At 39.2% G+C, this 27,061-nt stretch overlaps 1 protein-coding gene across 1 annotated transcript in view; it reads right to left on the bottom strand.

The window, feature by feature from the left end:
• larp1 (La ribonucleoprotein 1, translational regulator) overlaps window positions 1–27,061 on the bottom strand; it is a 45,746-nt gene that overhangs the window by 7,439 nt on the left and 11,246 nt on the right. Inside the window, 11 exon segments of the mRNA XM_034140193.1 lie at window positions 291–389; window positions 1,731–1,912; window positions 2,101–2,275; window positions 3,448–3,592; window positions 4,593–4,755; window positions 8,520–8,666; window positions 9,360–9,494; window positions 12,520–12,703; window positions 15,528–15,599; window positions 19,705–19,770; window positions 20,464–20,528. Coding sequence (XP_033996084.1) covers window positions 291–389; window positions 1,731–1,912; window positions 2,101–2,275; window positions 3,448–3,592; window positions 4,593–4,755; window positions 8,520–8,666; window positions 9,360–9,494; window positions 12,520–12,703; window positions 15,528–15,599; window positions 19,705–19,770; window positions 20,464–20,528 — 1,433 coding nt within the window.

Raw genomic sequence — 27,061 nt, 5'->3', positions numbered from 1 at the left:
TTGTCAGAATTGATCCTCAGAAAATCCCAAAAAACAAATAAATATGATAATCACTTAGTCAATAAGAAAAATATTTTTAACATTTCAAATGTGAGGATTTACTGCTTTTCTCCAATGTTGCTCTTGCTAATTGAATAACTGAGCATTTAAACTGTTGTTCAGATAACTTATCAATGTATCGCAATTACCACAATAAAAGACTGATCGAGGAAAATAATAAAAGGGAGGACGAAACTATTAGTTGCAGATCATCTGTTTTTAGAGGAATGATAATCAAGAAGCGTATTCACCTTAGTTCCTGTGGTGGCGGGGGAGGGCGAGGAGCCGGGCTGAGGCAGCAGGCAGCGCACCAAGTCCTCCTTTTCCTTCGGCTGCTGCAACGAGGGGGCCTGCATCAGTGAATCAACACCGAGCACACAGGAGGAGGAGAGAGCAGGCATGTGAAGACGTGAATGGATGGGGAAATAATACCGGCATGACAAGTTAAATATACCATGAGGAAAAGGTTAACTCATAATTGGTAGTTTTCTTCGGCAACCGAAAAAAATCATGAAAAAGCTTTAAAAAAATAAGAGAAAAAAAGGATAAATTGTGTTGAATGTTTATTGAGGTGGTTAAAAAAAGTCTGTGAATGGGAAAATGGAATTCATTTGCTGGGTAAACAATGCCCAATGGCTACATGCCAGCATTAGTGTGTGTTTTTTTCTTTAAAAAAACCTTTAAATTATTTATTTATTTTGAGAAAAAGTAGACTATTCAATTTGCACCAATATTAAAACAATCAGAACTAAATAATGACTTCTTGACATGTTTTTAAATGTTTTGATTTCTTTATATTTCTGCAACATATCTGCTCAAATCATCAGTGTTTTAATCAGGGATTACAATCGATTCTGTCAAGTTTTAAATGTACTGTGATTAGAGCAGTGTTTGTTCAGTTAGATATGGCTTTGTCACATATTGGTTTGCTTAAATGCTGAGATCAGAGTTGTGAAAGGTTATCTTCATTGATGTTCTTCAGAGAAGAGACATGAAGATCTCATCACTTCATCAGCACGTCTGCAGGTAGGATTTCATTGAAAATCTGCTCCGATAATCTCACAAATGTAATGGTCCACCAACACCTTGTGAAGCACACTGAATAACCCATAATAGCTTGTTTTCATGCATACAAAAGCCAAAGTGTAAAAATAACAATTTGCCAAGTAATGGCCAAGTATTAAATTAGTCGCATGTCGAATACGTTTATTTCCCAAAAATCAAACTAGTCTTTAAAATGTAGAGCTTTTATCTGAGGTGCGTTAGTTTTAAATTATACTACGTTTTTACATTTGACAGAATTGATTTTAAATCCTGATGATTTGAGCAGATTTGTTGCACATAGAAAACAAAGATTGTTAACACTACCAGATCAGAGATAGGTGTGTCAGATGGGATAATACAATATTTACAGTGATCTGTACAAGTGACGTGAAAAACTTTAAACTATCTATTTCTAAAAAGTAGACTATTCAATTTGCACCAATATTAAAACAATCAGAACTAAATGATGACTTCTTGACATGTTTAAAAAAAAAATTGATTTCTTTATAAAGTTAATAGGCACCTTTTTGTGACATTACAAACAAGTTTTTGCTGGCAAGTGGCCAAAAGGCATTATGGTCAATGTGAAACCAAACAATGGAAACTTGGATGGAACAATGTTATGAGTGAATGGCGCGGACCCTCACCTTCTCTGCGCTGGCCTTGGGTCTGGCCGGGGAGGGTCTGGGCCTCTTCTTGACCTCGATCCAGCACTCTGAGTCTAGGTCGGGGAGGCTGGCGGAGAGGCCCTTGGGCATCGTCTTGAGGTTGGAGGTGTCTAAATCAGTCTTGCTGTGTTTCCTCACCGGTGTTGAGGACCTGGGAGAGCCTGCAGCAGACAGAACATTTCATATGATTACTTCAAGTGTTTATATTTGTGTTGCTTAAAAAAAAATACTGTACTGACTTGATTTCAGATTGAGGCAAATTGCTAAAGTAGAATCGAGAAAAACTAAACTTGATTTTCTTTTTTTAATCCAAATTTCAGTTTCATTAAGAGAAGATCAGACTGCTCACCTCTGGGCTCATCGGGCATCTGTCTCGGGATAAACTCGGCGCAGTTGATGAGCTGGGAGAAATCTGTTTGGGGTTGGTTGAGCATGGCCAGTCCCGGGAGGGGCCACTGCTCTGGGTCCACCTTCCGACGGATCTTCCCGTCAATTATCTCCACTTCCTGACTGCCCTTTAAAGCCTGTTAGGAGAGACGATGGGTCAGTTAGTCTGAGCGTTAATAACAGAGATACGGTACCGCATGAAGGATCGCTCGTATGTCAAAGGATATGAAGTGATACGTTTGTGTTCAGTGCGTCTCAAGCATGACCTCACATTTTCATAAATGGCATTAAGGAGATACATTTTCTTTCATAAGAAAATCCTTTAATGTTCCACCAACACCTCGTAAAGAACAGTGGATAACCATGCATTTTCATGCATACAAAAGCCAAAGTGTAAAAATAACAATTCCCCAAGTAATGGCCAAGTATTGAATTTGTCGCATGTTGAATACGTTTATTTCCCAAATATCAAACTAGTCTTTAAAATGTAGAGCTTTTATCTCAGGTGCATTGGTTTCGATTATACTAAGTTTTTTAACTTGACCGAGTTCAAAAAGCTTCCAAAACAGATGACAAGCTTGTAGCCTGAACTCTAGTTTAGTAAAATGATGTAACAAAGATGTGGGTTAAGATTATTTAATCTGTTTCACACTACAATAACTCATCAAATAAATATATATATGTATATAGTTTTAAATGTACTGTGATTAGAGCAGTGTTTGTTCACAGTTAGATATGGCTTTGTCACATATTGGTTTGCTTAAATGCTGAGATCAGAGTTGTGAAAGGTTATCTTCATTGATGTTCTTCAGAGAAGAGACATGAAGATCTCATCACTTCATCAGCACGTCTGCAGGTAGGATTTCATTGAAAATCTGCTCTGAAAATCTCAAATTTAAAGTTTCACCAAGACCTCGTAAAGAAAACTGAATAACCCATAATAGCTTGTTTTCATGCATACAAAAGTCAAAATGTAAAAATAACAATTTGCCAAGTAATGGCCAAGTATTACATTTGTCACATGTCGAATACGTTTATTTCCCAAACATCAAACTAGTCTTTAAAATGTAGAGCTTTTATCTGAGGAGCATTGGTTTTAATTATACTACGTTTTTACATTTCGACAGTATTCAAAGTTTCTATTATTTGCTTTTCTACTTGAAATGTAGCTGATTTAACTCAACTCGTCAAAAACTTGAATTGAATTAACTATGGATAAACAACAGTTTCTGACAGTTTTGACTCACTTACCACATCACAGCTAAAATGATGTTTTCCAACGTCACTGTACTGTGATAAATGTGCTTACTTCCAAGATGAGGTTCACGTCGGTGGTGAGGGCCTGCACTCGGTGGAAGCTGGCGACGAGGCTGAGGGGCAGGAAGCCCTCCTGGTCCATCTTCCTCCGCAGGAAGAAGTCCCGCTCCAGGTTGTCCAGGCTGAAGTAGTACTCACTACAGGGGGCAGGAGAACAGGGACACAAATCAGCTGTTTGTAGACGACTCCTTACATCTTTCACTTTAAAATGTCCCTGCTTTACGGAAGCACAAGAGAGCAGTAAGGGAAACAAGAGATATCTTATCCAAATGAGAACCCAGTCAGACCAGGAGCAGAACAAATGAAAAGAGTATTAAAAACATTTTGTGGAAACAGGCATTGCCACATGGAAAAGAATACCTCCCAAGGAACCCCTAATCAAAAGCAGAATATTTGACAGGATTTCAAAGCCTCTATGTAACTTGATTTAAACTGAAGGGGGCACTGAGTGCACACGAGGAAAATGTAATGCTCCTGCAGTTCAGCTGTCTACATCTGCCAAACTGACTGCCGACCTGTTGTGGATGGGTAAGGGGTTTCATTTAGAAGGAGACCCATAGTTGTTTTGGAAAATGTTATTTGAGGTTGCATGTAAAATAAATTAATCATAACCACAGAGGTTAATTAGCAGCAAGGACCTTTATAACTTTAAATAACTTCTAGGGCCTTTTTTCTAACTTTACCGAGTTCAAAAAGCCTCCAAAACAGATGACAAGCTTGTAGCCTGAACTCTAGTTGGTAAAATGATGTAGCAAAGATTTGGGTTAAGATTATTTAATCTGTTTCACACTACAATAACTCGTCAAATAAATATATATGTATAAAGTTTTAAATGTACTGTGATTAGAACAGTGATTGTTCACTTGATCACAGTTAGATATGGCTTTGTCACGTATTGGTTTGCTTAAATGCTGAGATCAGAGTTGTGAAAGGTTATCTTCATTGATGTTCTTCAGAGAAGAGACATGAAGATCTCATCACTTCATCAGCACGTCTGCAGGTATGATTTGATTGAAAATCTCCTCAGAAGATCTCAGACTTGAAAAACCTCCTACTACCAAAGAACGTATCGTTCCCATGTTCAGTGTTTCAGCACTGCCTCTGTCTGACTTCTGTAAGAGAAGGAGCCAAACTTACATCTGCCTCTTGATGTAGTCCTTCAGATGGTCGTGGTCCACGGAGAAAAGGTCGTTGCTGCTCATGTTGTCGTAGTAGTAGGTCACCGTGTTGCCAAACTTCTGGTCGCAGGAACCGTCTTTCATGTCGTAGGACTTGTAGCCGTAATGGTGGTCATAGTGGCCTTGAAAGGACAGAAAAAGACAGAGATTTAGTAGTGGTCGTTAAATAATTTTTTAGTTTCCTGAAATATATAACATACAAAATGCCCCGTATTCTGTCTATAAGTGAAAATACCACATGATCACATCACCACATGCAAAAGAATCCTAATGCTGCATGTGGTTCTATTATATTTTAAACTATATTTAAAGATTCCCTTAACAATGAAACTGATACATTTGGCATTGACTATATTTACTGTATTCTGAGATGCTGTTGCTCGTCCTTAAAGAGCAACTTGCAGGTTAGAGACACCAGTGAATAAATGTGTAGAAAAATGATGTATACACTAGATTTTCAAAAAAATATACAGAAATATACACTACAGTGACATCTGGCGTCGTTTTTGTAAGACATTTTTACTTCCGCATAAAAAAAGACCACCCGCGTGTGACGTCACATCAGGGAGAGCGGCCGGTCTAACGTATGAATAAACATGGTTCACAATGCTCGTTTTGACACAGAAGAGGTTGAAAATGTATATTCGAATGCATATGACGGACCACAACCATATAATTATGAGCCTGCTAGGCGTCCAGGAGACCAGGAGCAGCCAAGGATTAGAAGAAATAACGGCCATCGGAGAGAAATGGAGCTGTGGTGTGAGGAGAACCAGTGGAGAACTGGGCAGCTGTCTTGGTGAGTGACCAGCGTTAGCTACAGTTAATGTTAGCTAACGTCGGTCACATCACAACATTGTAAAGTTAGCTATCATATATGTAAGGGATAATGTGCAGCGACGCGGTCATTATGGGGAAAAGAACACCGACAGGCTGATCAGGAGCCCGACGCGAAGCGGAGGGATCTAGATCTGCATGAAGGTGTTCTTTTCCCCATAATGACCAAGTCGCTGCACATTATCCCGCTTATTACATGGCCACATTCTCAACAAAGTAATGATATGACTCCCACTATTAATTGAAATGCTTTTATGGATTTAGAAAATGATTTTATTGATTTAAAAAATAGTTGTATGTATTGATTTAAATTGACATGCATCCGCTAAGGAAAATAGTCCGTTGTTACCGTTTGAAAAAAAAAACGTAGCAACGGCAGGAAGGCGGAGCTTTTTGATTACAGATTTGAAAACATCGTTGCTTGCTTTAAAAGTAGCACAATTCATTATGTCAAACCTTGGAAAGTATCTAGATATCCCTGCCCTAATGCCAAAGTAACTGGCAACTGAATATGTGTCGCCGTTTGATAATAATAATAATAATAAATTCTATTTATATAGCGCTTTTCTAAGACCCAAAGACGCTTAATGTCGCTTGATGTCTATGTCTGGACCGCTGCGTAAAAAGGAGGGTTTCTGCCCGTTACTTCTCCGCTGTTTTCTTGTCGCTCTTGTCTTGTCAGTTAGAAAAGTGTATACAGTTCAATCGACCGGACTTGTTTGTGCAGATGTGAGCGTCCTTAACAACGGTCAATAAGTCCTTGACAGCGGTCTGTCTGTTCTGGATTAACAACGAGTCACGTGTTCTGAATTGACCAATCAGAATCGAGTATTCAACTAAGCCATGTAATAACAGGCTATAACTAAAGTAGTATTGATAATATAGTAACGTTACTGGCAGGACTGTTGATACTGATCCATAACAGAAACTAATGCGCAAGTATCAGCCGTATCTCGCGTTACCTAATGCAACTCCACACTACGTCTTACGGTGCTGTGTACCGGAGGGGAGGGAGAGGAGCGAAGGGGGGGGGGGAGAGAGGAGCAAAGGGGGGGAGAGAGATGTAATACGGTTTCCTGATAAACGTTTTGTTTGATAGGCCTCAGCTGTGGAGAGTATGTGCTGCAGGGAGGTGGATGCACCTCGCACAACGCACCCAGGAACGAAAGCTAGCTCCGGTCCTTTTCCTGTTAGGGAAACTGTGGACTCGATGTCCTGACAGGCTGGAGTTTGTGCAACCTGCACAAACTCCAGCTCACCATGATTAAAATGGTGAAATGCAATGTAAAATTACCGAAAAAATACCAGCTCACTAAATCACAACCGCTCAAACCAACTACAAACTACTACCGCGGATTGGGCAGAGAATGAGTCCGAGAAAGTTGCTCCCCCATGTGACGTAATATGACTATGAAAAAAAATCCTGCATTAACTTTTTTTAATTGTAGTTTTCAGGCAAGGTTAAGCATAAATCTAGTTAAAAAAAAACCTGCAAGTTGCTCTTTAAGGAGACAGGAGGGACGTTAAGCTGGACGTAATGAACAATTACTTTATTTCAAACTACTCTGAAACTTGGCTTCGCTCTTAAATAAGAAAAGGGAGAAGTGCTTTCACCATCTCAGTCTGGAGCAGGGTTTTGTGAAAGAGGAGGCTGAAAACCGAGAGAGTTAATAGGAAAATAAAGAAGAGGGAATAGAGTAAGAAAAGACAATGTGTATAAAAAGAAAGTGAAACACAGCGAGGGAAGAGAAAGGAGAACCTGCCAAAACTAACAGGCCTTCGGGGAAACCTGCTTCTGCTGCTGGATCCAACTTGCCTCACCTCTTTCCAACACTCACTGCTTGTTATTGCACTTTCTGTTTTCTCTGTACCCTCCGTGGGGCCAGCGAGGGTCGCCAACCACCCAGTTTGAGAGCAGAGTCAGCCAAAACATTACCAAAACTAGACAGAATATGTCAGGTTTAAAATACATGAGGATTGATGCTACTCTCATGTCTGTGTGCTATTTAACTTTAGTCTGCAGTAGGTGAAATGTGTGAATAATACACATTGCAGCTTGTTACGCATGTACCAGTCATAGCTTCCCAAAGCCACACGTTGTTGTTTCATGTCTTTAACCATTCAAAAGCAACAGTGTCATGTGTCTGATTGCAAGAAACTGTGATGGTCCTACTAAAAATGTTTTCTTACCAGAAAGATATTAACCCCACTGTTCGTAGGGAATTGCACTACCATTCATTATTACTGCTGAACAATACAACTTCAGGGCTGTAATTGATTATAACTTATTGTAGCCATTAATCCACCAATTATTTCCTATATTAATAATTTGTTTTATTTGACATCCAAATCTCCATATTTGAGAGACCGAAAACAACATCTCCCGCAAGACATTTTTTTTCTTTTTTTAAATCAGGCCAGAGAGTGCCTTTATTTGTAGATGCAGCATTGAAAGGGGGGACAGTGCTTGATGATCTGCAGACCTGGCAGTCTGAGCACTAACCACTGAGCTGTCCTGTGGCCATGAAAACATACTTGCTTAAATGCTGAGATCAGAGTTGTGAAAAGTATCTTCATTGATGTTTAGTCAGAGAAGAGACATGAAGATCTCATCATCTCTACAGCACGTCTGAAGGCTACATTTGACCCATACATCTCCAAATGAGGTAAGAGACATTTTTATTTTATTATGTTTAACAAAAATAGCCATAAGCTAACTACTAAGATTATGCGTATATGACTTTTCATCCTGTGTGTCAGTTTGTACAAACCTTATCCATCTTACCTTATCTCACTCTACATTCTTAATGTTTGAGTGTCAACATCAAAATTACACATTCTTTATCATTTGTTACACTGTCGAGTAACTAAAATGGTACTAAAAAAAGTCTCTACTCCTAACCAACACACACAAAATGAGGAAATTCTAACCTCCATATTTCAGTAAACAAAAAAAGAAAGTTACTTTTTTTTTTACATCTATTGTTGTATTACTCAGTTCTATTTAACATTTGTTTCTATAAGTATGAAGAAAAACCCCCAAACATACCTCTTCCTCTGCCTCTCCCCCGGCCTCTCCCTCTTCCACGTCCTCGACCTCTGAATCCTCCTCGGAAAGGCGCTCCCTCGCTCTTCACGCTGGACACCTCGTCGTGGTCGTCACGCCACTCCCGCTCGTACTTTTGACTGTGCCAGTCTGCAGGGAAACAAACAGCCTTTAGCACAAACACAGCAGCACAGTAGAATAAAACCACTGTCAAATCGTTTTGGCAGAATCGTCTGCATAACCATTGCTGATTTTGATCAAAAGAAGGTTACTTTTAACTTGAAATCCTGCATATCAAGATAGAATCTACACACACACACACTTCCTTTCCTTGATAAATGTACATTTAAAGAGCAGGGTTATCAAAGCAGAAGCAGATCGGTCCACATCCTGCTGCTGAGTCATGCACACCGTCTCAACCAGCTAAAAGCAGTAATGTCTCCGATAGATCAAGCAGATGCAGTTATACAGACATATCCTGTACAACCAATTTAAATCTGCTGTCACACGTCAAACAGTAAAACTAGAGTCAATATCTCCTGGCATTTAAATCTTCGTGTTGAACCAGCTAGGTAAGGTTATTTCAGTTGTATTGTTTGCTTAAATGCTGAGATCAGAGTTGTGAAAGGTTATCTTCATTGATGTTTAGTCAGAGAAGAGACATGAAGATCTCATCACTTCTTCAGCACGTCTGAAGGTCAGATTTGATTGAAAAGTCTGCACTGCAGACAAAGACTAGGAAAAATAGCTACTAAAGAATGTGTTGTTCAGTGTTTCAGCACTGCCTTTGTCAGACTTCTGTAAGAGCATCTGTACTGCAGAAAGTGACCTGAACACACTGACCTCTGAGGTCGTTCCTGGCGTTGGGGGGCAGACGGGGGTTTTCGTTCTGCCGGCTGTTGTTCCTGGAGGCCGAACGCTCCCTGGGACCCTCGGACTTCACCTCGATCATCAGGGGAACCCACTTCTGCTTGTTTCCTATTTGTAACGACAGAAAGAGGCAACGCCGTTAGCAAACATTTGTCATTTAGACACTAATTCAGCTGTATTGAGGAAGGTGTCTGTAGTCATCACCTCAATCATTTATTTGTCATAATAATTGTTATTTCTCATTTGAAGCAAATGTTTTGGAAATATATAAGTAAGCTAAAAAGGGGGCACTGTTCTTTTTGATTACTTTTTCCTGCAACAATTTAAGATTTTAAAATTATACTGTGATTTTTTAAATATTAAATAAATATATATTTTAAAGAAGCAGATGAGCATCAACCACATTTTAAATGTAAGTATTTTGAAAGCATTGACACCTTTTAAGCCATTTTTGCTAACTGATAAAGTATTTTAAACTTAGTGACCTGCAAATACCTCATATCAAGATGACTGTTTGGGAGAGATAGTCATTGTTTATTTGAGGGTACTGCTTTTAGAACGTTCATCATAACTAATTGTGACTCTAAAAGTGCTGAGTCTTTGTGTTGGTCAAAGAGCACAAAGGCCTCTGCAGTACCTCTGCCGGCCAGCAGGATGCATTAGTGTTCTGCTGTTAAAACACAATCTGGTTTAGGGGGGTTTGTGTGGGTGAGTGTGTGACAGATAACACACAAGCAGCGAGAGGAAATGACGGCCAGGTTTAAGTGACGTGGCCCTGTGTCTATCTGCTGACTGAGCAGGTAAGAGAAGGAGAGGGAGGTAGGGTAGGAGGGAGAGAATAAAGGGGGGAAAAAGACAAAGATTGTGGCTGAGTCACTGCTACAGGAGCAACAACATGCAAATGACTGCTGGAATAATATCAAAACAAGCTCAAAACGCTTTATTCACTATGAGATTTTGACAGCAGCAATGTGGGGAATTAGTTTGTGGAACTGCAAGATAAAAAAATATTTGTGCGTATTCAAGCTTCAACCCCCCTCAGAGTTAACATCAAACTATAGCCAAACACACCTATTCTAAAATTAGTCAGCCGCTCCTAATTAAGGGTTTAAATCTGTAATTACTTGCTTCATTGCTGAGATCAGAGTTGTAAAAATTCTCTTCATTGATTTTTAGTCAGAGAAGAGACATGAGTGCTCATCATCTCTACAGCACGTCTGCATGTTAAATCTGATTGATACATCTCTCGGCGATGTGGAATGTTTTTAATTAATTAAAACAGACTAATCCTCAAAATATGTAAAAAGGGATATGCTTATGGAAAAGTTCAGAAAACACATAACTAAACTGGTAGCTAAAGAAAGTGGTGGTCTGTGGTGAAATCCTCACCATCACATTCTGTATGCCAGTATTGTTTCTGGAAATAAAAAAGGCTGATGATAACCAAACCTAATCAGCCCAGCCCAGCCCCCCCCACAACAAACACTTTCTGGGCGCACTGAGGGTAATCATGTCGGGAGGGTCAGAAAACACCCGCTGTCAGGCAGTTTAGTTTTGGCAGTAATAAAAAGGATTAAACTACAACAGGAAGCCATCACAAACCAGGTTGCCATTGGCAACCATTCAGAAAAAATGTCAACCACTTCTTGGCCTTTGGTTGCCATCAGTGGCAACCAGTTTTTAACATAAAGAAATAAGGACAGCAAACAGCAAAATGTGCACCCCAAAATAGAAAAATGTTAATTATTTGTTGTATTAAGAGTGATATTTAATTATTGTTGTGACCAGTCGGAACCTGATACTTAAGTTGCACGTGCATTGGTGTGATTACGGAGCCAGAAAGCGATGCACGTTTACTCGCGTGTGCGGTGCGCCGTGTGTTTGTATTACAAAAAATGGCGAAGCAAATTAAGTTGTTTGACTGTGGGGTAAAAAGTTCGGCCAACCCGTCAACATCTCAAACGAATGTTCAAAGTGATTCAACTGATAAAGCGCAAGGTAAACCCGAACGAAAAGCAAAGAGGACATTTGTAAAGTCCTGGGAGGCGAAATATATGTACATTCTGCTCCGTTGTCCATTCACTTCTGGTAAAAGTTCCTTCAAAATAAGAGTCCCGGTCTTATTACTACCAAAATAAAAGTGCAAAACGAAACTTTACCATAGGAAAATATTGGCATACAAATATAATCACTTCTATAAAAAGGTAACACATTTTAAATATAGTTAGACATATTAAAGGTAATTTACAGCATTAATAATTATTATCTAATTCTTAACTGTGAATGGTTTTCATTTATTTAACATTAGAAATGTATTATTCTGGCCAATCCAAGACTTCAATGCTGAAGGGCCAATGGATCTATGGTGGGGGTCAGCACAAAGGTCAAGAATTTGAAAGGGAGACAACGGATGACCAAGAAACTAGTGACTTGCTCAATTCCTTTGTGAGGGATCTGTGAAGAACATGACAGCAGCTGCACTACTGGTATTTTGTATACCAGCAATTGAGGGTGGACAAGTTTACTACCACTTAAGTTTCACATAATTGTGTTAATTACATATTGTAATAAAGCATTTGAACATTCTTTTGTGTCACATTTTCATTATTAAGTTGATGTATAACTGTATAATATCTTAATTATTTAAAATATAAGGTGACTAAAAATGGCAACCGTATTTTCAGTTTTGGCAACCAAAAGCTGATGCCTGGTTGCCAGCCTGGCAACCACTTTAAAAGTTAGCGTTGAGCCCTGCTTAAGTCGTCTGCTATGGATCCACATTTTTTTTTTAAAGGTAGCTGTATTAAAACTTGCTCATTACATTTATTGCATTGTAATAATTTGCGCATTGGGAATTTATTCAAACTTAAACAAAGCTATTTGTTATTTAACCCTAAAACCTTTGGATTTAGGGTAAAAATATGACATAGGTTAGACTTTTCTCATAAAAAGTCAAAGTGATTAAGACAAAATGCCAGTGAAGTTGGGAGTTACAATAAATATTTGACCAATCTTGATAACCGTTTTTACACCAAGTACTTTTAATATGCACGCATTAGCACATGCTACTTTTGATTATTAACAATTTGTTCTTTCAGCATGCAAACAGGCCACCTGCTTAATCCATATTTACCTTTTTTTGTCTTGGGTCCGTTCTTCTGAGAGTCATCGTCGCCGTTCTTCTCCTCTCCAGAGTCGTCCGACTTGGCCTTCAGGTTCTCCTTGCTCTCCTCGTTGCTCTCCCTCTTCTCCTTCGACTCCTTCGACTCCTTCGACTCCTTTGACTCCTTCTTGACTGTCGTCGGCTTCTTAGGAGCCTGCAGAGGAAACAGAGTCAGACATTTAGAAAAGAGCTGGAGAAACAGTTCAATCTTTCACAGGAGACTGAAGACCTATTCAAACAAAACAAGAGTTATTGGGGAAATTGCACAAAACAATTTGGGGGTAATACACATTTTACTGGACATGAAATTGATTTAAAATGGTGCCACAGATACAAAGTCGTATTCTTACATATTCAGTTATTTTCCCATTCTGCAAAATGAAATCCAAGCTTAACACCATATATTTTGTTGGTTAAACATGCACATAAAAATAACGGTCATGCTCTGGACCGCTCGCTTAACCCCTCCCCCATCAAGTGAATATGTTTCTATGCTAGTTATGTCAAGCTTCTTAGCATGCTAAAGCAGTTGGCAGAGCTCTGATGAGATATACTTGATATCCTAGGAGGCTTTATAGCTGCATAACAGTTATAACACAATATATCATGTCTGTACTGGCCTACAACAGGCCTTATTAAGACCTAACAAGTCAGACTACGTTGCCCAGGGTCAGTGTTTGTGACTTTTAGTTTTGTTTGTTTATTTGCTTTAATGCTGAGATCAGAGTTGTGAAAAATTCTCTTCATTGTTTTTTAGTCAGAGAAGAGACATGAGTGCTCATCATCTCTACAGCACTTGTGCAGGATAACTCTCCGGGCAACCTAAGATGTTTTTAATCATTTAAAATAAATGTTTTAACTGTTACTATTTCTGGTACTGAACTGGTAACTAAAAGAAGTTAATGTTCACAGTTGTCATTTCAGATATTTCTTTTGTCTACCTCTTTGAAATCAAAGACAGATTGTTTCAATAGGTACAATGACTTGTGTGTGGTAAATCTGCATAGCAACCGTTATTAAGTGATTGGGTGGGGCTTAACGAACAGTCGACTGTTGCAAAATACATAACGTTTCTTTAGTGAAAGAACTTTATCCGAGCATATGAAGCACCGGAAAATATAACATCACATATTTCTATATGTTACTAGTAAGCAACAGTCATCAATGCAGCATTTAAAGTCTGTGGAAAAAAAACTAAATAAATTATTCCAATGAGGAAAAATCTATCTATCTATAAAAGTATTAGGTCAATTAAAATCTTTGAGAAAAGTGTGTCTTTTGATCGGTCTCATTATATTTGATATCAAGTAGGGCTGCACGATATATCGTGTCGTGACGATAATCGCGATATGCGCATGCGCGATATTCACATCGCAGGACGTGCGATTTCTTTCATAATTGTTTTTTAATATATATATTTTTTTAGGACGTGCGATATTAAGTAGGCAAATTAACTCAAACACGTCATGTTGCAATTCTGTTGCTGCTTGCTACAAAAGGAAAACTTGCGCGGCTCTCATGTCATGGGTACTTGAGTGAGTGACATGCAGGCTCTGCATGCACAGCAAACCACCAATCACAACCAAATCTCCAAAGCAAACGGACCCGGTGATTAAAGGTAAAAACACTGAATAAAGTAGTTTCATGTGTTTCTCCAGGGCAGTTCGGCGCTGCTAACCGAGCTAGCTCAGCTTGTTGCTCTGAAAACTTAAGATCCAGACGCCCGTGACTAAAATCCTTCATCCGGTTAAATATAGTTAGAAAAATACTAATTGTATAGCATTAAAGTTCAAGAAAGGATGGTTTGCGGGCCAAAAAAACTCTCTTTTCTTCAATTCCTGTATTTTTTCATATCGCAATATATATCGCAGGGGGGAAAAATTGCAATGTCAGTTTTTTCCAATATCGTGCAGCCCTAATATCAAGTAATAGCAGTGTCCACTAACCCGCAGTAACAGGCAGACTGGTGAATCGCCTTAGCTTATCTTTTTCTCACAGAACTGATATCTCAGTTTATACAAATCAAACAGAGTTCGGACACTTGTGTGCTACAGCAGCTCAGCTATCACCAACGCTCATATATGCAAAGTTTGATACTACTGAGGGGTTTGCATAGAAGTCATGCAAAGCGTTTTACTCGAGGAGTAACTAATTAGAGGTTCGACACATTTCAAGCAGCAATAAACTCTGTCCACACCCGCTGTGACCTGCTCGGTCTTGAAAGTATAAAATCATCAACTAATCTGTTCACTCTGAACTCAAGGATCCACTTCAAACATGCAGTAATTTTCTTAATACCTTTGTTAAACCAATGTCTTAATAAAACCTTAAGAGAAGCAAGCCCTTTTGCGCAAATTATAACCTTTATGAAATATAGTGGCTTTACAATGATTTTGATTTGACTGGTATCAAATGAGTTTAGAAAGCTGAAATGAGTTTAGAAAGCTGAATATTACACCTACAATTACATTTAATTGTAATTAATTTGGGCCCTCGTTTGTGTTATTCTCAATACTATTTTTTATAAAGTTTGTGTGCTGGTTCAGGCCATCAAATACAAAATAAATTAAATAAAAACATTTCTAAAAGAGTCAACACTCCAGTTTAAGAAAGTACAATTGTGGGAAATGGGGAAGAAATTCGTTTTTCGTATGGATTTTTGATGGTGTGATGCACATGGCCCCTAGAAATAAGCCTTTTTGACATGGAGACTGGGGACTTATTAGGTCAAATAAACTAATAAAACCCTCCTTTGAATAACGTGGGATGACCAAAGCATTGAGTGTGCAGGGTGGACATTGCAGTGTTAACGTTAGCAAGCTAGGCTAATTCATTCATTCTCCTGACTTTTTGTAATCAATTTTACTTTAAGCCGGTTTTAACTAACTACGACATTGTTTTATGTTTCTTTCTTTGTGTGGTGGATCATTTAAAGTTTTTTTTAGCAGCAGGTTTCACAGGCTGCAGGTGGAACTTACAGTGGATCTCCATGAGTCTCTGACCTGCTTGACAGTCGGCGGGCAGGACACCGTCCGTGTCACTGCCTCGATCTGAACAGAGGGAGGGAAGAGCAGTTTAGAGACAATGAGGTGGACCATGATGAACACACACACACACACACACACACATTTACACTGTATGAAGAAAATGTATTAACATTGATTTAAAGAAAAAGCTCTTCTGTTAGTAGTTAGAAATGGACGTGACATAAACCTTCAATATTTAGGGACTGTTCAGGCACTTTAGCAAGTGTTACAAATCCTTTCAAGCCTCTGCAATTAGAATCTTTTAATTTTGTATAATGGCTGGAGTAAAAAAAACATTACTATTGCCTCTTCAAAAGCTTGCATTTGTAGTGCTGCTCTTCAACAACCCAAGGACCATACACTCCTTCCTGTTGCCATCAAACAATATAAAAGCCAAATGGATGCTACAAAAGCTCTGCTGCTTCCAAGTCCACTAAGCTCCCTCAGGGTTTTATAAAGTACATCCCATATCATCTCAGTGGCTAAATGGCTAATGTGTCCTTACATGTAAGATGAGGAAACATTACTGTGGTTTATTGCTTTAGACTTTGGACAGACAGGAATAATAGAAGTTTACTTTTAGTGAGGACAGAGGTGTGTGAAGTGACAGAAATGAGCCATTAGATTAGAAGAGTGTTTATAGCTTAGGTGTGAGGGTTTTTCATGACTCAATAAAGAAATGCGGTGTAATGGTTGAGGAAATGTTGATGGCACTGCTAAGATCAGAGGGATGCTGATTCATTCTCCTTCTGCCACAGGAAGCCACTGATGAAACTTCTGTTACAGTCTCCTAAGCACATCCGCAGAAACACCAACCGTAAAAAGAAACACAAACTATAGTGACAATCATTTTACTCTGGACACGAAACAGACAACAAAATGGGTCGAAAACATCACAACAAACAAATAAAATCCACACCCTGTGCACTGAACTCAGATTTTTGCAAAGACTTCTTATTAAAAATGTTGGAAGTAGCCCATTTGATTTGTCTGTTACTTGTATTTTGCACTGAATGTGTTCTTTTAATTTAACCTCTAAGGTGGTTAGTATTGAGCTTAGCATGGAGCTCTGATGAGATATACTTGATAGCCTAGGAGGCTTTACAGCTAAATAACAGTAATAACACAATATATCATGTCTGTACTGGCCTACAACAGGCCTTATTAAGACCTTTACAACAAGTCAGACTACGTTGCCCAGGGTCAGTGTTTGTGACTTTTAGTTTTGTTTGTTTATTTGCTTGGATGCTGAGATCAGAGTTGTGAAAAATTCTCTTCATTGTTTTTTTGTCAGAGAAGAGACATGAGTGCTCATCATCTCTACAGCACGTCTGCAGGATAACTCTCTTGGCAACCAAAGCTGGTTTTAATCATTTAAAATAAAACAATCAAACCTGATTTTTTTAAATAAAATTAACTAAAAGAAGTTAATGTTCACAGTTGTCATTTCAGATATTTCTTTTCTTTTTCTCAAAGACAGATTGTTTCAATAGGTACAATGACTTGTGTGTGGTAAATCTGCATAGCAACAGTTATTAAGTGATTGGGTGGGGCTTAACGAACAGTCGACTGTTGCAAAATACATAACGTTTCTTTAGTGAAAAAACGTTATCCGAGCATATGAAGCACCGGAAAATATAACATCACATATTTCTATATGTTACTAGTATGCAACCGACATCAATGCAGCATTTAAAGTCTGTGGAAAAAAAACTAAATAAATTATTCCAATGAGGAAAAATCTATCTATAAAAGTATTAGGTAAATTAAAATCTTTGAGAAAAGTATGTCTTTTGATCGGTCTCATTATAATTGATAAAAGGTGGTTAGTGTTGTTGCAACTAAAACATTTCATAATTCGATTCATCTTACAACAATATGTCAGATTTAATCGCTTTGTCGTCGACCAACTTTTCTCAAGCTTGAAATATCTGTTTAATCAAATGTTCCAACCCCATTTTTAACTTACCCAAACCCATGTAAAGCAGAACAGCCACAAGCCGAAAATTGTTTAACAGAATCAATGTATTGCATGAAATCTCAAGTCTAACTTTAAAACTCTTAAGTACAACCTAATCGAAAACCCCTCCTTACCAAAGTTCATTTCCCAGTGTGAATAATGTGAGGAATTCAGCAGCTGATTGACACCTCTAAGTGTTACGTGGTGGACAGTGAACTCCAGCCCCTAAGAATAGCAGCAGCACCACCACCACTGATCCAGGTCTGGTTTATTGAAGGGGGATCCCTAAAAAGGGCATCCCTTCCCAGGCCTCGGTCACCGTATCTGAACCCCTCCCCACCTATGATTTCTGCCACCAAAGCCACCGGTTATTTCTGGCTCTAACTATGTGACCCACATTTTACAGTAAGGAGACAAGCAGCTCTCCCTCATGTCCAGAACTAGCTGCCTAAAATAGGGGAGGTTACCGGGGTCAATCTCCCGCTGACACACTATAGCCCAGAGATCAGAAATAGAAAGGGGCTCTGAGGAGTGACTGACTACTGCTGCTACTGTAAGGCGACACAAATTAAACGCATCCTCACAGAGAGAATAGGGATAAAGGGAAGGGGGTCAGTATGTTGGACGTGTGTTGAGGGTGTACACAGTAGTAGAGCTTATATCGGCAGGTGTTTAAGGCTTTAAGCTTTTCAAGTTTTTCTTACATCAACCAAGGGTCTATTAGACAGCCGGCCATGTGCAATGAGGAGAAAACAGTTTGCAATAATTGTTTCATTAAAGATTATTCTGTTGAATCCTTTTCTTTATTTATTTGAATGTTAGAAAATTGAAAAGATGCCACATCACAGGCCTAAGGGACATTTTTAAATGTTTGGTCCGATGAACAACAAACCCCTAAGGTTGTCGAGTTAATTATTGGATAAAAAGCCACAAACCCTCACAATTGAGAAGCGGAGAAAATGAATAGTTGGCATATTTAATGTTTTCAAATAAACAATAGATTTCTTCTATACATTATTTCCTGAATTATAATTGTTTGCGTTTATTTCATTCAACAATCAGACTAATATCTGTACCCAGTATCTATGTATATATGGAATAGACCTGATGGTATTGTAGTTAAATCTAAAAGGTAACTGAATAAGTATATCAACAGTAAGTGAGACAGCATGCAAGATTCATTTCAATTATATTCTTTTATCAGCAAGGATTCGCTCATAATAATCCCTCAGGCTGAGATTTTACTTAATTTCTCAACTTCTCTTCCAAACTACTGATTGTCTTTTTGCAATGGGATTGATTTTGCAGGTTCCCGCTTAAAGGTCAGACATATTTGTTTCCCTGCCACGGTGGTGACTAACCCTTAAAAAAATAAACATGCAGCACTGAGGACACAGAGTCGGGCCAGCAGGAGCAGGCTGCTCTGTCTGGATGTGCCGTTTAGCTGCTGTGTGATTACAGCCACAACCACTAATACCCATAGTCAAAAAGACACATATCCACTACAGCAAAGTGCATCAGCCCCCCCTGAAAGGTTGCTAAAGATTATAATTTGGGACTAGAAACCACTAAGATTTCCTTTTTCTAAACACCTCACTGTGTTGTCGCTTATGTTGGACAAGATCTTTAAGGAGTTTTTCCCCGACAGTACTCCACAACACTAGTTTAAACTGAATTCTGTATGAAAGCATCAATTCATATACAACACTATCACCTTGCTGGAAATCAATAGTATCATGATATTTGATTTTGTTATGATCACCTATCTCAAGTGTGTCCTGCAGACATGAGATATTGATGCCTATTGTCCATTCACTTTAAAGGCAGAGACATTTTTTTTTTTTCAACTCCCCATCACATGTCCTGGCCAGGCTGGCTCAAAGTTGATAGATGCACAACAATCAGAGGATAACACAAAATAATGATTGGACTTTAGGCTTCTTTAACACTGCTCAAACAAAAGTGTATAACAGAAAAAAATCAAGCAAGTACAAATGAGAATCTAAAATGAGCTTAGGAGATCGTTAGCCGTCAATCAGCAAATATTGAAATAGTTGCGTGGTGTTTAAGTCCCTAACAGACACCACCCTCATGTCATCAGTGTTTCCTCTACAATGCACATCTACCAACCTGTGAGTCAACACTTCTCAAACAAACAAAAACACCCACCTGCATGTCTTTAGTTGCAATCTCCCCTGGAGTCGGCCAGTTGGTGGCGTCGCCAAAGTCTCCAACCTGATGAACAAAGACACAAACAAAGCTGTATTAGCAGGCGTGTCACAGGTAACCTGAGATGTTAGCTCAGGTTAATGAAGAGAGGTGACTCTGTCCAAGACCTTCAGAGCGGATATACAGGGTCAAAATTCATCTTTACCGCATATTTCTCTTTTGTTTCTGTAACACTGCACCTTTTTCAAGTGTGTCATAAAACTGTGTGGTGAAGGCGGAGTTTAATACCCTGAAATACAACAGCAGCGAGTCTTGCAATCAAGGTAGGAAGTTGTGAATGAAACACTTTGTGGAGACTTTGTTTGCTTCATCTGCCGGGCCATTTGCATTCCAGGAAGTGGGGAGGGGCGTTAATACACAGCTTGAGGCCTGACAGATAAATACCATGACTCGGTCTGAACATACCTTCAGTGAGCTGTGATAAAGCTCTAAGCTAATGAAAATGTTCCGTTAGAGGTTGTATTGTGTCTTTATAACATATATACTTTGAACAGATATGGTGTTATATTAACATACAGTCTTTTAATTCTCACAAGACCCACTCTGTAATCCTATAGCCGTCTTGATGAAACGCAAAAGATTAACCTGGGAGTTTCTAACACTCAATGAAGCATTACTGAATGTTTAGAGTAGAATGTCTAAAACCGTTTATATCCACCAGTACATACATGCATCCACAGTACACACACAGAAGATTACCTTTCCTCCGCGTCTGGCTTTGGGTGGATTCCCTGCTCTCACCACCTTGGCCGGCCCAGTAGACTCTGTGAAAACACAACAATGGTCACATTACAACCGGCTCTGCATACAGGAACACATGAGCATCTGGCAACAGAAATGATTGGAGAGGAAAGCAGGAAAAGAACAAAAGATACTAGTTTTCTTGTCACACGTCAAAAGAAATCAATAGCCTTTCTTTGGGTGTTTACCCAGATATTTTTTGCATTGCCAACTCTTGTACCTGCTTTTACATTTCTTACTGTTTTAATTAACTAGATCCCTGTTGGCGACGTAGCATTTGCTAATCTTCTCTGGCCAAATACAAAACCTTAATACAACAACTAATGCAAGGTGCAAACAGTTGGAAGAAAACACACAGACAATGAACAACTTGAACAATACAGTACATTTAAGTACCCAACTCATTAAAGCTGAAAAAAAGATTGATCAGATCTGGTCGTACCTGGACACGACTCTTCATAAAGACATACCAGAAGACGAGCTAGGCTCACTTTATCGTGCCGATCTGTCTTGTGGCCTGAAGTCAGAGATCTTGCCTCTAGCTGTTTTTGGCTGCAATTTCACCACAGTCCGACTACGAGGGAATGAAAGCGGCTCACAGCGAGAGAAAATCTCAGTAAGCTCCTTAAGGACGATCATGTCAAGGGAAGTGGATGGAGAGAGAGAGAGACAGACACAGAGACAGACACAGAGACAGAGACAGAGACAGAGACAGAGACAGAGACAGAGAGAGAGAGAGAGAGAGAGAGAGAGAGAGAAAAATGAAGGCCTTTGGCGGACTACTAACTATCACTAACAACACAGAGGCGAGAGCAGAACCACGGTTTCATTACAAACATGTGTATATGTATTCAGGAGCCCAGGATAACATCTGTGTAGCAAAACAGGAACCTATGGGACTGAACAATAAACCAGTGTATTGACTAATAAATATGAAACACTGAACTTAGATATACTTCTTTAAATAATTTCAATTTGTGTTGAAACAGAAAAACCTTCAGAATAAATGAGAATTTAACTGAGAGTAGTTTTATTTTCTCCATTGCTTGATCCATCGTTGTCAATAAAACCCTAATGGAAACCCTTTCTCTCGGTCTGTAGAATCTTCTTATGTCTTTTTCTTCCTGAATAATAATACAAAAGTTAAAACTATTCAGTTTACCATCATGTCAGACACAGACAATAATGCACTGTGACATCTGGGGAACTAAAACCAAGTAATAATTCAAAGTAATGCTTAAAAATGTATCTGGGAATGCATCATTATATTCATTGAAATAGAGATAACTGTGGCAGGTTTTCATGATACACAGAATAGTTTAGATCTAGAGGGAACAATGTAAGCTTACACTAATTAAATGTTACGTATGAGCCGTGTGATATGCAGAGTTCAAATTGTTCCTGCGACTATTTTTGTGTTTGCACAAGACACAGAACTTTCTTTAGATACTGGAAAACATTCCTGCCCACTGCAATAACACTGTACAACAAATCACCTCTGGCTGGAAGAGAACTCTCTGCTCCATAGTTTCTCTAGAAATAAAACCACATTGTACATTTTACTCATACATAATCTGTTTCATATTTAATACTCCATATTCCATATATTTTGAATATATATATATATATTTGTATATATATATATAATATCTGTATGTATATTTTCTATTTCGACATGTATATTTTATATTTTATTTCTATTCTTGTATATTTTGTAGTTTTGTTTTATTGTAAAATGCCTTTTATGCTGCTGTAACAAAAACAATTTCCCAATTTGGGATCAATAAAGTACGATCTATCTATCTATCTTTATATGTGGAGCAGACGTTTGCTGCAGTGTGTTCACGTGTCAGAGTTTCTTCATCATTGGGTTATAACAATTCTCCCCATTCCTGAGAGAAGAAGGTTTATCAATAACAAAAGGCCTGGACAGGAGATACTGACAGAGAACCTGAATGTCTTGATTGGCTTTGACAAGTACTTCTCTAAAGGAAGTAAAACCAGCGTATTGTTAACTCAACACATGAGGACTGTAGTCAGAAATGTTCTGTGGTTTAAGAGTTAAAGGTCCAGTGAAATCCTGGGGCCAGTGAGGGAGGCCTACTCTCATCTGCAGAGAGCATGACTGTACAACCACACTGAGAGCTCTGTTAGGCTGAAAGAAACACTTAACTGTACAGAAGCACAGGGAAATAAGGCTCTTAATGTTCTCCATGCACACAGAGTTAAGGAACAACGTAACAAGTCACAAAACTGTGTCCTGGTCCTGGACTGAAACAAAAGGTTTTTACCGTTCGCACAGAGCTGCACTAAACTAAGTTTAGGTTGAATAATTTCTGCTCATTAATCTGGGTTTTTATTAGATGCATTTTATTCCCTTTTCTAAATATTGGCTGTATATTTGCTTTTACTCAAGCTTGATAAAACCGAGTCTAATGACTTTTGAGTACAACAAGAATATGAAATGCTTACAACATGTTACCTCCCGGCATAAAAGCAGTATAGCAGCGACTTCATTTATATCTGCCGTCTATTGTTAAGTTTAGCTACAGTTTTCAGCGCTATACCACTATATTGTAAATATATGCCCATACGTAAGCAACAACATATACAGAAGCCCAGCAGGTCAAATTATGTCAGATGAGGAGTGGGTTACACAACGTCTGGTAAACACACTTTCTACATTTCTACGATGAGTTATCTCCCGTGAGGCAATTTATCAGACTTTTGCCAAAATGTGACGCATGTCATTTACCTTACTTGACCTCTGCACCGTAACCAGTGGCACACTAGGAATAAGTGGAATAAGTGTGCAAAATATTAAAATTGTATTTTCGGATCCTGAACGAGACCGCCGCCAGAGCGCCTCTCCCTGTTACCTGCAGAAGGAAGCCATGCACGCAACGCAGTCCTGCTCTCTTTAACTCCAGTCGACTTGCAGCTGCTTTCCTCCGTGGTGAAACAATCAGGGGCGAAGTGCTGCCGGAGCGCGCCGGCACTTCACAAATTGCAGTACCTATAAGGAGCTGTACAAATGCCGCAGTTTTTGAGTGGCTATGTCTTTAGTTGAAAGCCCAGTGGCGATCTGCTCATCTCTCATCGAAAATAATATGCTACACAGGGGCGGACTGGCCATCTGTGTGTTCTGGAGAATCACAGAACCGACGGTCGTCATTAATTATTATTATGCCGTTTAAACCAATTATTTAAATTTGTTTAAACCGCATCATGTAAGTTGCGCTGACAGGTGAAATAGGTCCACACACTGCTTCCCCGCAGAGAGGCTCCCTCCGCCCCCCTGTTGACAGTTCACGAGCTGTGAACCATTTAAACACTGAAATGTTTGCTTTGTGTAGCTTAACTTCTTTATGATAAGAAGTTACAATTGCTAAATTCTAATTATGGCTGGCGATATCACGTCTCACCAACATCCAGACTCAAATCAATGATCACCATCATCAAAGCTAAGACTTTCTCAATCGGACTCAAAACAGAATCAGGATCAGGATCCTGTTTTCTAATGGTGGATCAAGTCTAAGGCATAAATGTCTTCCTGTGTTTTATGAACAGTAACCCTGGGGCATTAGCCGACCCCTGACCTCCAGCCACAACTAGGGTAAACTAGGGTAACTAGGTAAATATATGATTACTCAACTAGTACTATAATGGCGCAGTTCCACTACAGCGCGGAGCTCGCTTTAAGCGTGCCGTGTCGTGCCGTACCCGTTTTTGGTTGCGCTTCCACTAGGCCTAGTTACGGCCCGGCCCGGCCCGGGGCCACTTTTTTACCTCTTTTCTGGCCCGACAAAATTGTGGTTCTATCGGGGCCAACAAACAGGGCTGAGTCGGGCCGAGTATGCTAAACTAGAGAGAGGAGCGCTGGCAAGAGGGCTACAACTAGAACAAGATGGACATATTTGACCGTGATTTAATTGTAATACACGTTTCAAAATGATGCCGAAGTAACAACATACTGATACCGGTTAGTAAAAACCATGAATTAATGCTTTGTCAAGTCTGCAGACAGACGTCAGGCGAAAAACCTTTTAAAATTCGTGTTTTTCTAGATGGAGATTGGCTAAGCTAACGCAGTATATGCTCCGACCGTCCACACTCACAACAACGGCCTATACAGACATAAATAAAGCAGCGACTGTATTCACCATGACACAGGCAGTCTGTGGTGTGTACTTGTTTAACTTTTGTCGAGTTTCTGAACATATATAAGGAGCTGTGAGCTCTGAGTGCTAACAGCTAACGGCTGTATTGTGTTTTCTGGAGTTCTCATTGAAGATGACGTCACGGCTCCGCCTACACTGCGTTACTATAGTAACTACCCCAGTTCCTAAACTGTAATGGAAGCGCAGCATGAAGTGAGTCGGCCCAACGCGGCCAAGCCGTACCGAGCGTGGCCGAGGCCGACCGTGTAGTGGAACTGCGGCATAAGTATGACTTACACTGGCCTGTGACCAACCAGTATTACATTCAAAAGCTGATCAGGCATGTGTCCAGCATCTCATAACCCTCTTGAAAGGGAGTTGGTAACACACAGTGCAAATATAAAGCAATATCTGGGTCACGTAAACAGATAGTTAATAGAAAAACTCATTGAAAAAGCTTTTGCCTGTGCAACAACTCTGTCTCTAAGTTAGGTTGAGGGATAAGCACAAATTCCTCAAGTATTTATCCGCACTTATCTGCTTAGTTTTAACAGAAAGTGTGAACAGTAGTCTGAGTGTTTCTAACATCACACTGATGCTGCTTAGAGAGCATGACAGAGCATGTTTTATAGGCAGATTTACGGTGTGACCATCAGATATTACCTCAGATTTCTTCTGACACCTTTCTTTGACAGTGGCTGATGTAACTTTCTGCCTCAAAGTCATGGCAGAGGACTATACCATGCGATGTATTACCTTCACATAAAGTGTTCAACTCTTTGCAATGTAACTATATTTTTACATTAGACAAACATTTAAAGTCTGAATATCCCCTTTCAAGAAAACTCCCTGAATTGTAGGTATTATGTGTTAAAAGTTATCAAAATACAAAGTTGCAGCCTGTCTGTATTAGATAACATTTTAGAGTCTAAATATTTGTTATTGTCATTAAAGCTGTTAAATAACATCAAATGTGCTATAGAAGTTGCTTTAAAACCACTTCTTGAACCTAACAGAACACGACAGACCATGAGCCATGCATTGAAAGTGACTCGGGACTCTAAATTGAGTTCTGTAGTCTGTCAACAACTGGACAAACGGTGGTTGTTCAATAATAAAACAGCAGGTTTGTCATTGTTGACATTTTGCTGATCAGCTGAGTCTTTCACCACGATTCCCCCCACTGAGGGCAAGTATGCCTCTGCCCAGTGCATCAGATGGTATCAGATGATGGTTTAAGGTCAGAGTAGAGCCTCCCAGGGCCAAGATGTCTGCCCCACTATAAGTGGCCGCTCCAAATAAAGTCACATTCAGCAGTGAATTCAGAAAAGACCTTCTTCTGTGAAGTCTTCCTCTTTGCGGTCTTCCAGGATTTTAAATTCCAGGAAATGTTGCAAGCAAACTATTATATTTGCCTTTTTGTCAGCCCTCATCTTATTATTTTCGACAGTTTTAAAATGAAAACAGGGGCTAAATTAATGTTCCATTGCAAAATGCTCATATCGCGCCAAATAATTACAATTGTATAAGAAAAGTATTTAGTAACTTTGCTTTCATTTTAACCAGGGGATCTAGTTACAGATTTAGTTACTAGGGCAAACCAGTTCCTACCCCCCCACCCCCTAAAAAGTGCCTTCTCTCTGGGTTCATCTTCTAAGTAGTGAGGTGGTGGTGACTGATCGCACCCTGCTTTAACCTGTGCACTGTATTCATTCACACTGCCAAAGAAAATTCTGTTTGTTTGTAATTATCAATGTTAGGTCTTTAAATTATTACAGTAAAAATGAGCAAATGATCAGAATTTAATTGAAATTTGGATCCGTGCAAATCTATATTACACCATGATCATTTGGCAGAAGGAAAACCACACTATTGTGTGAGAGCTGATAAGGGTTGTATTTAACAAAACTCAAGGACACGCCATGCACGTCTGTTACAGAAACATATGACTGAATATCATAAGAACATAAAAAGGAGTACAAATGTAGGAGTCATATGTGGAGGCAAGGGCAGGAGCACTTTTGATATTGCCGTGTTTGCATCATCAGGGAGGAGAAATGTTCCTTATTAATCACCCAATAGCCTCAACAGAAAATAAATGATCAGAATCAAGGAAAAGTATAGAAAGACCTCCAACCAAACAAAATGGTGGTTGCATTGTTACACAACAAGTACATATTAGAAGTTACTGTCTCCTTTGTCTCTCTACTATTACACTCAACTCAATCACCTCTCTCCTCCTGTCAGTTCCTCCCTTCATCTTTCGCTCTCCTCTTTGTTAATTCTCCACATCTTTCTTCACAGCACTCCGAGACAGTTGTTGCAGCCTGACTGCCGGAGGCTAACATTAACATTCCCTAATCCTTAGCCTTAAAAAATAAGTTTGCATTAACTGT

Source organism: Trematomus bernacchii, unplaced genomic scaffold (genome assembly GCF_902827165.1).
Source record: "Trematomus bernacchii unplaced genomic scaffold, fTreBer1.1, whole genome shotgun sequence".
In the NCBI taxonomy this organism is placed as follows: Eukaryota; Metazoa; Chordata; class Actinopteri; order Perciformes; family Nototheniidae; genus Trematomus; species Trematomus bernacchii.
Note: the sequence above shows the minus strand (reverse complement) of the source record. Positions and strands in the feature narration are given on the sequence as shown.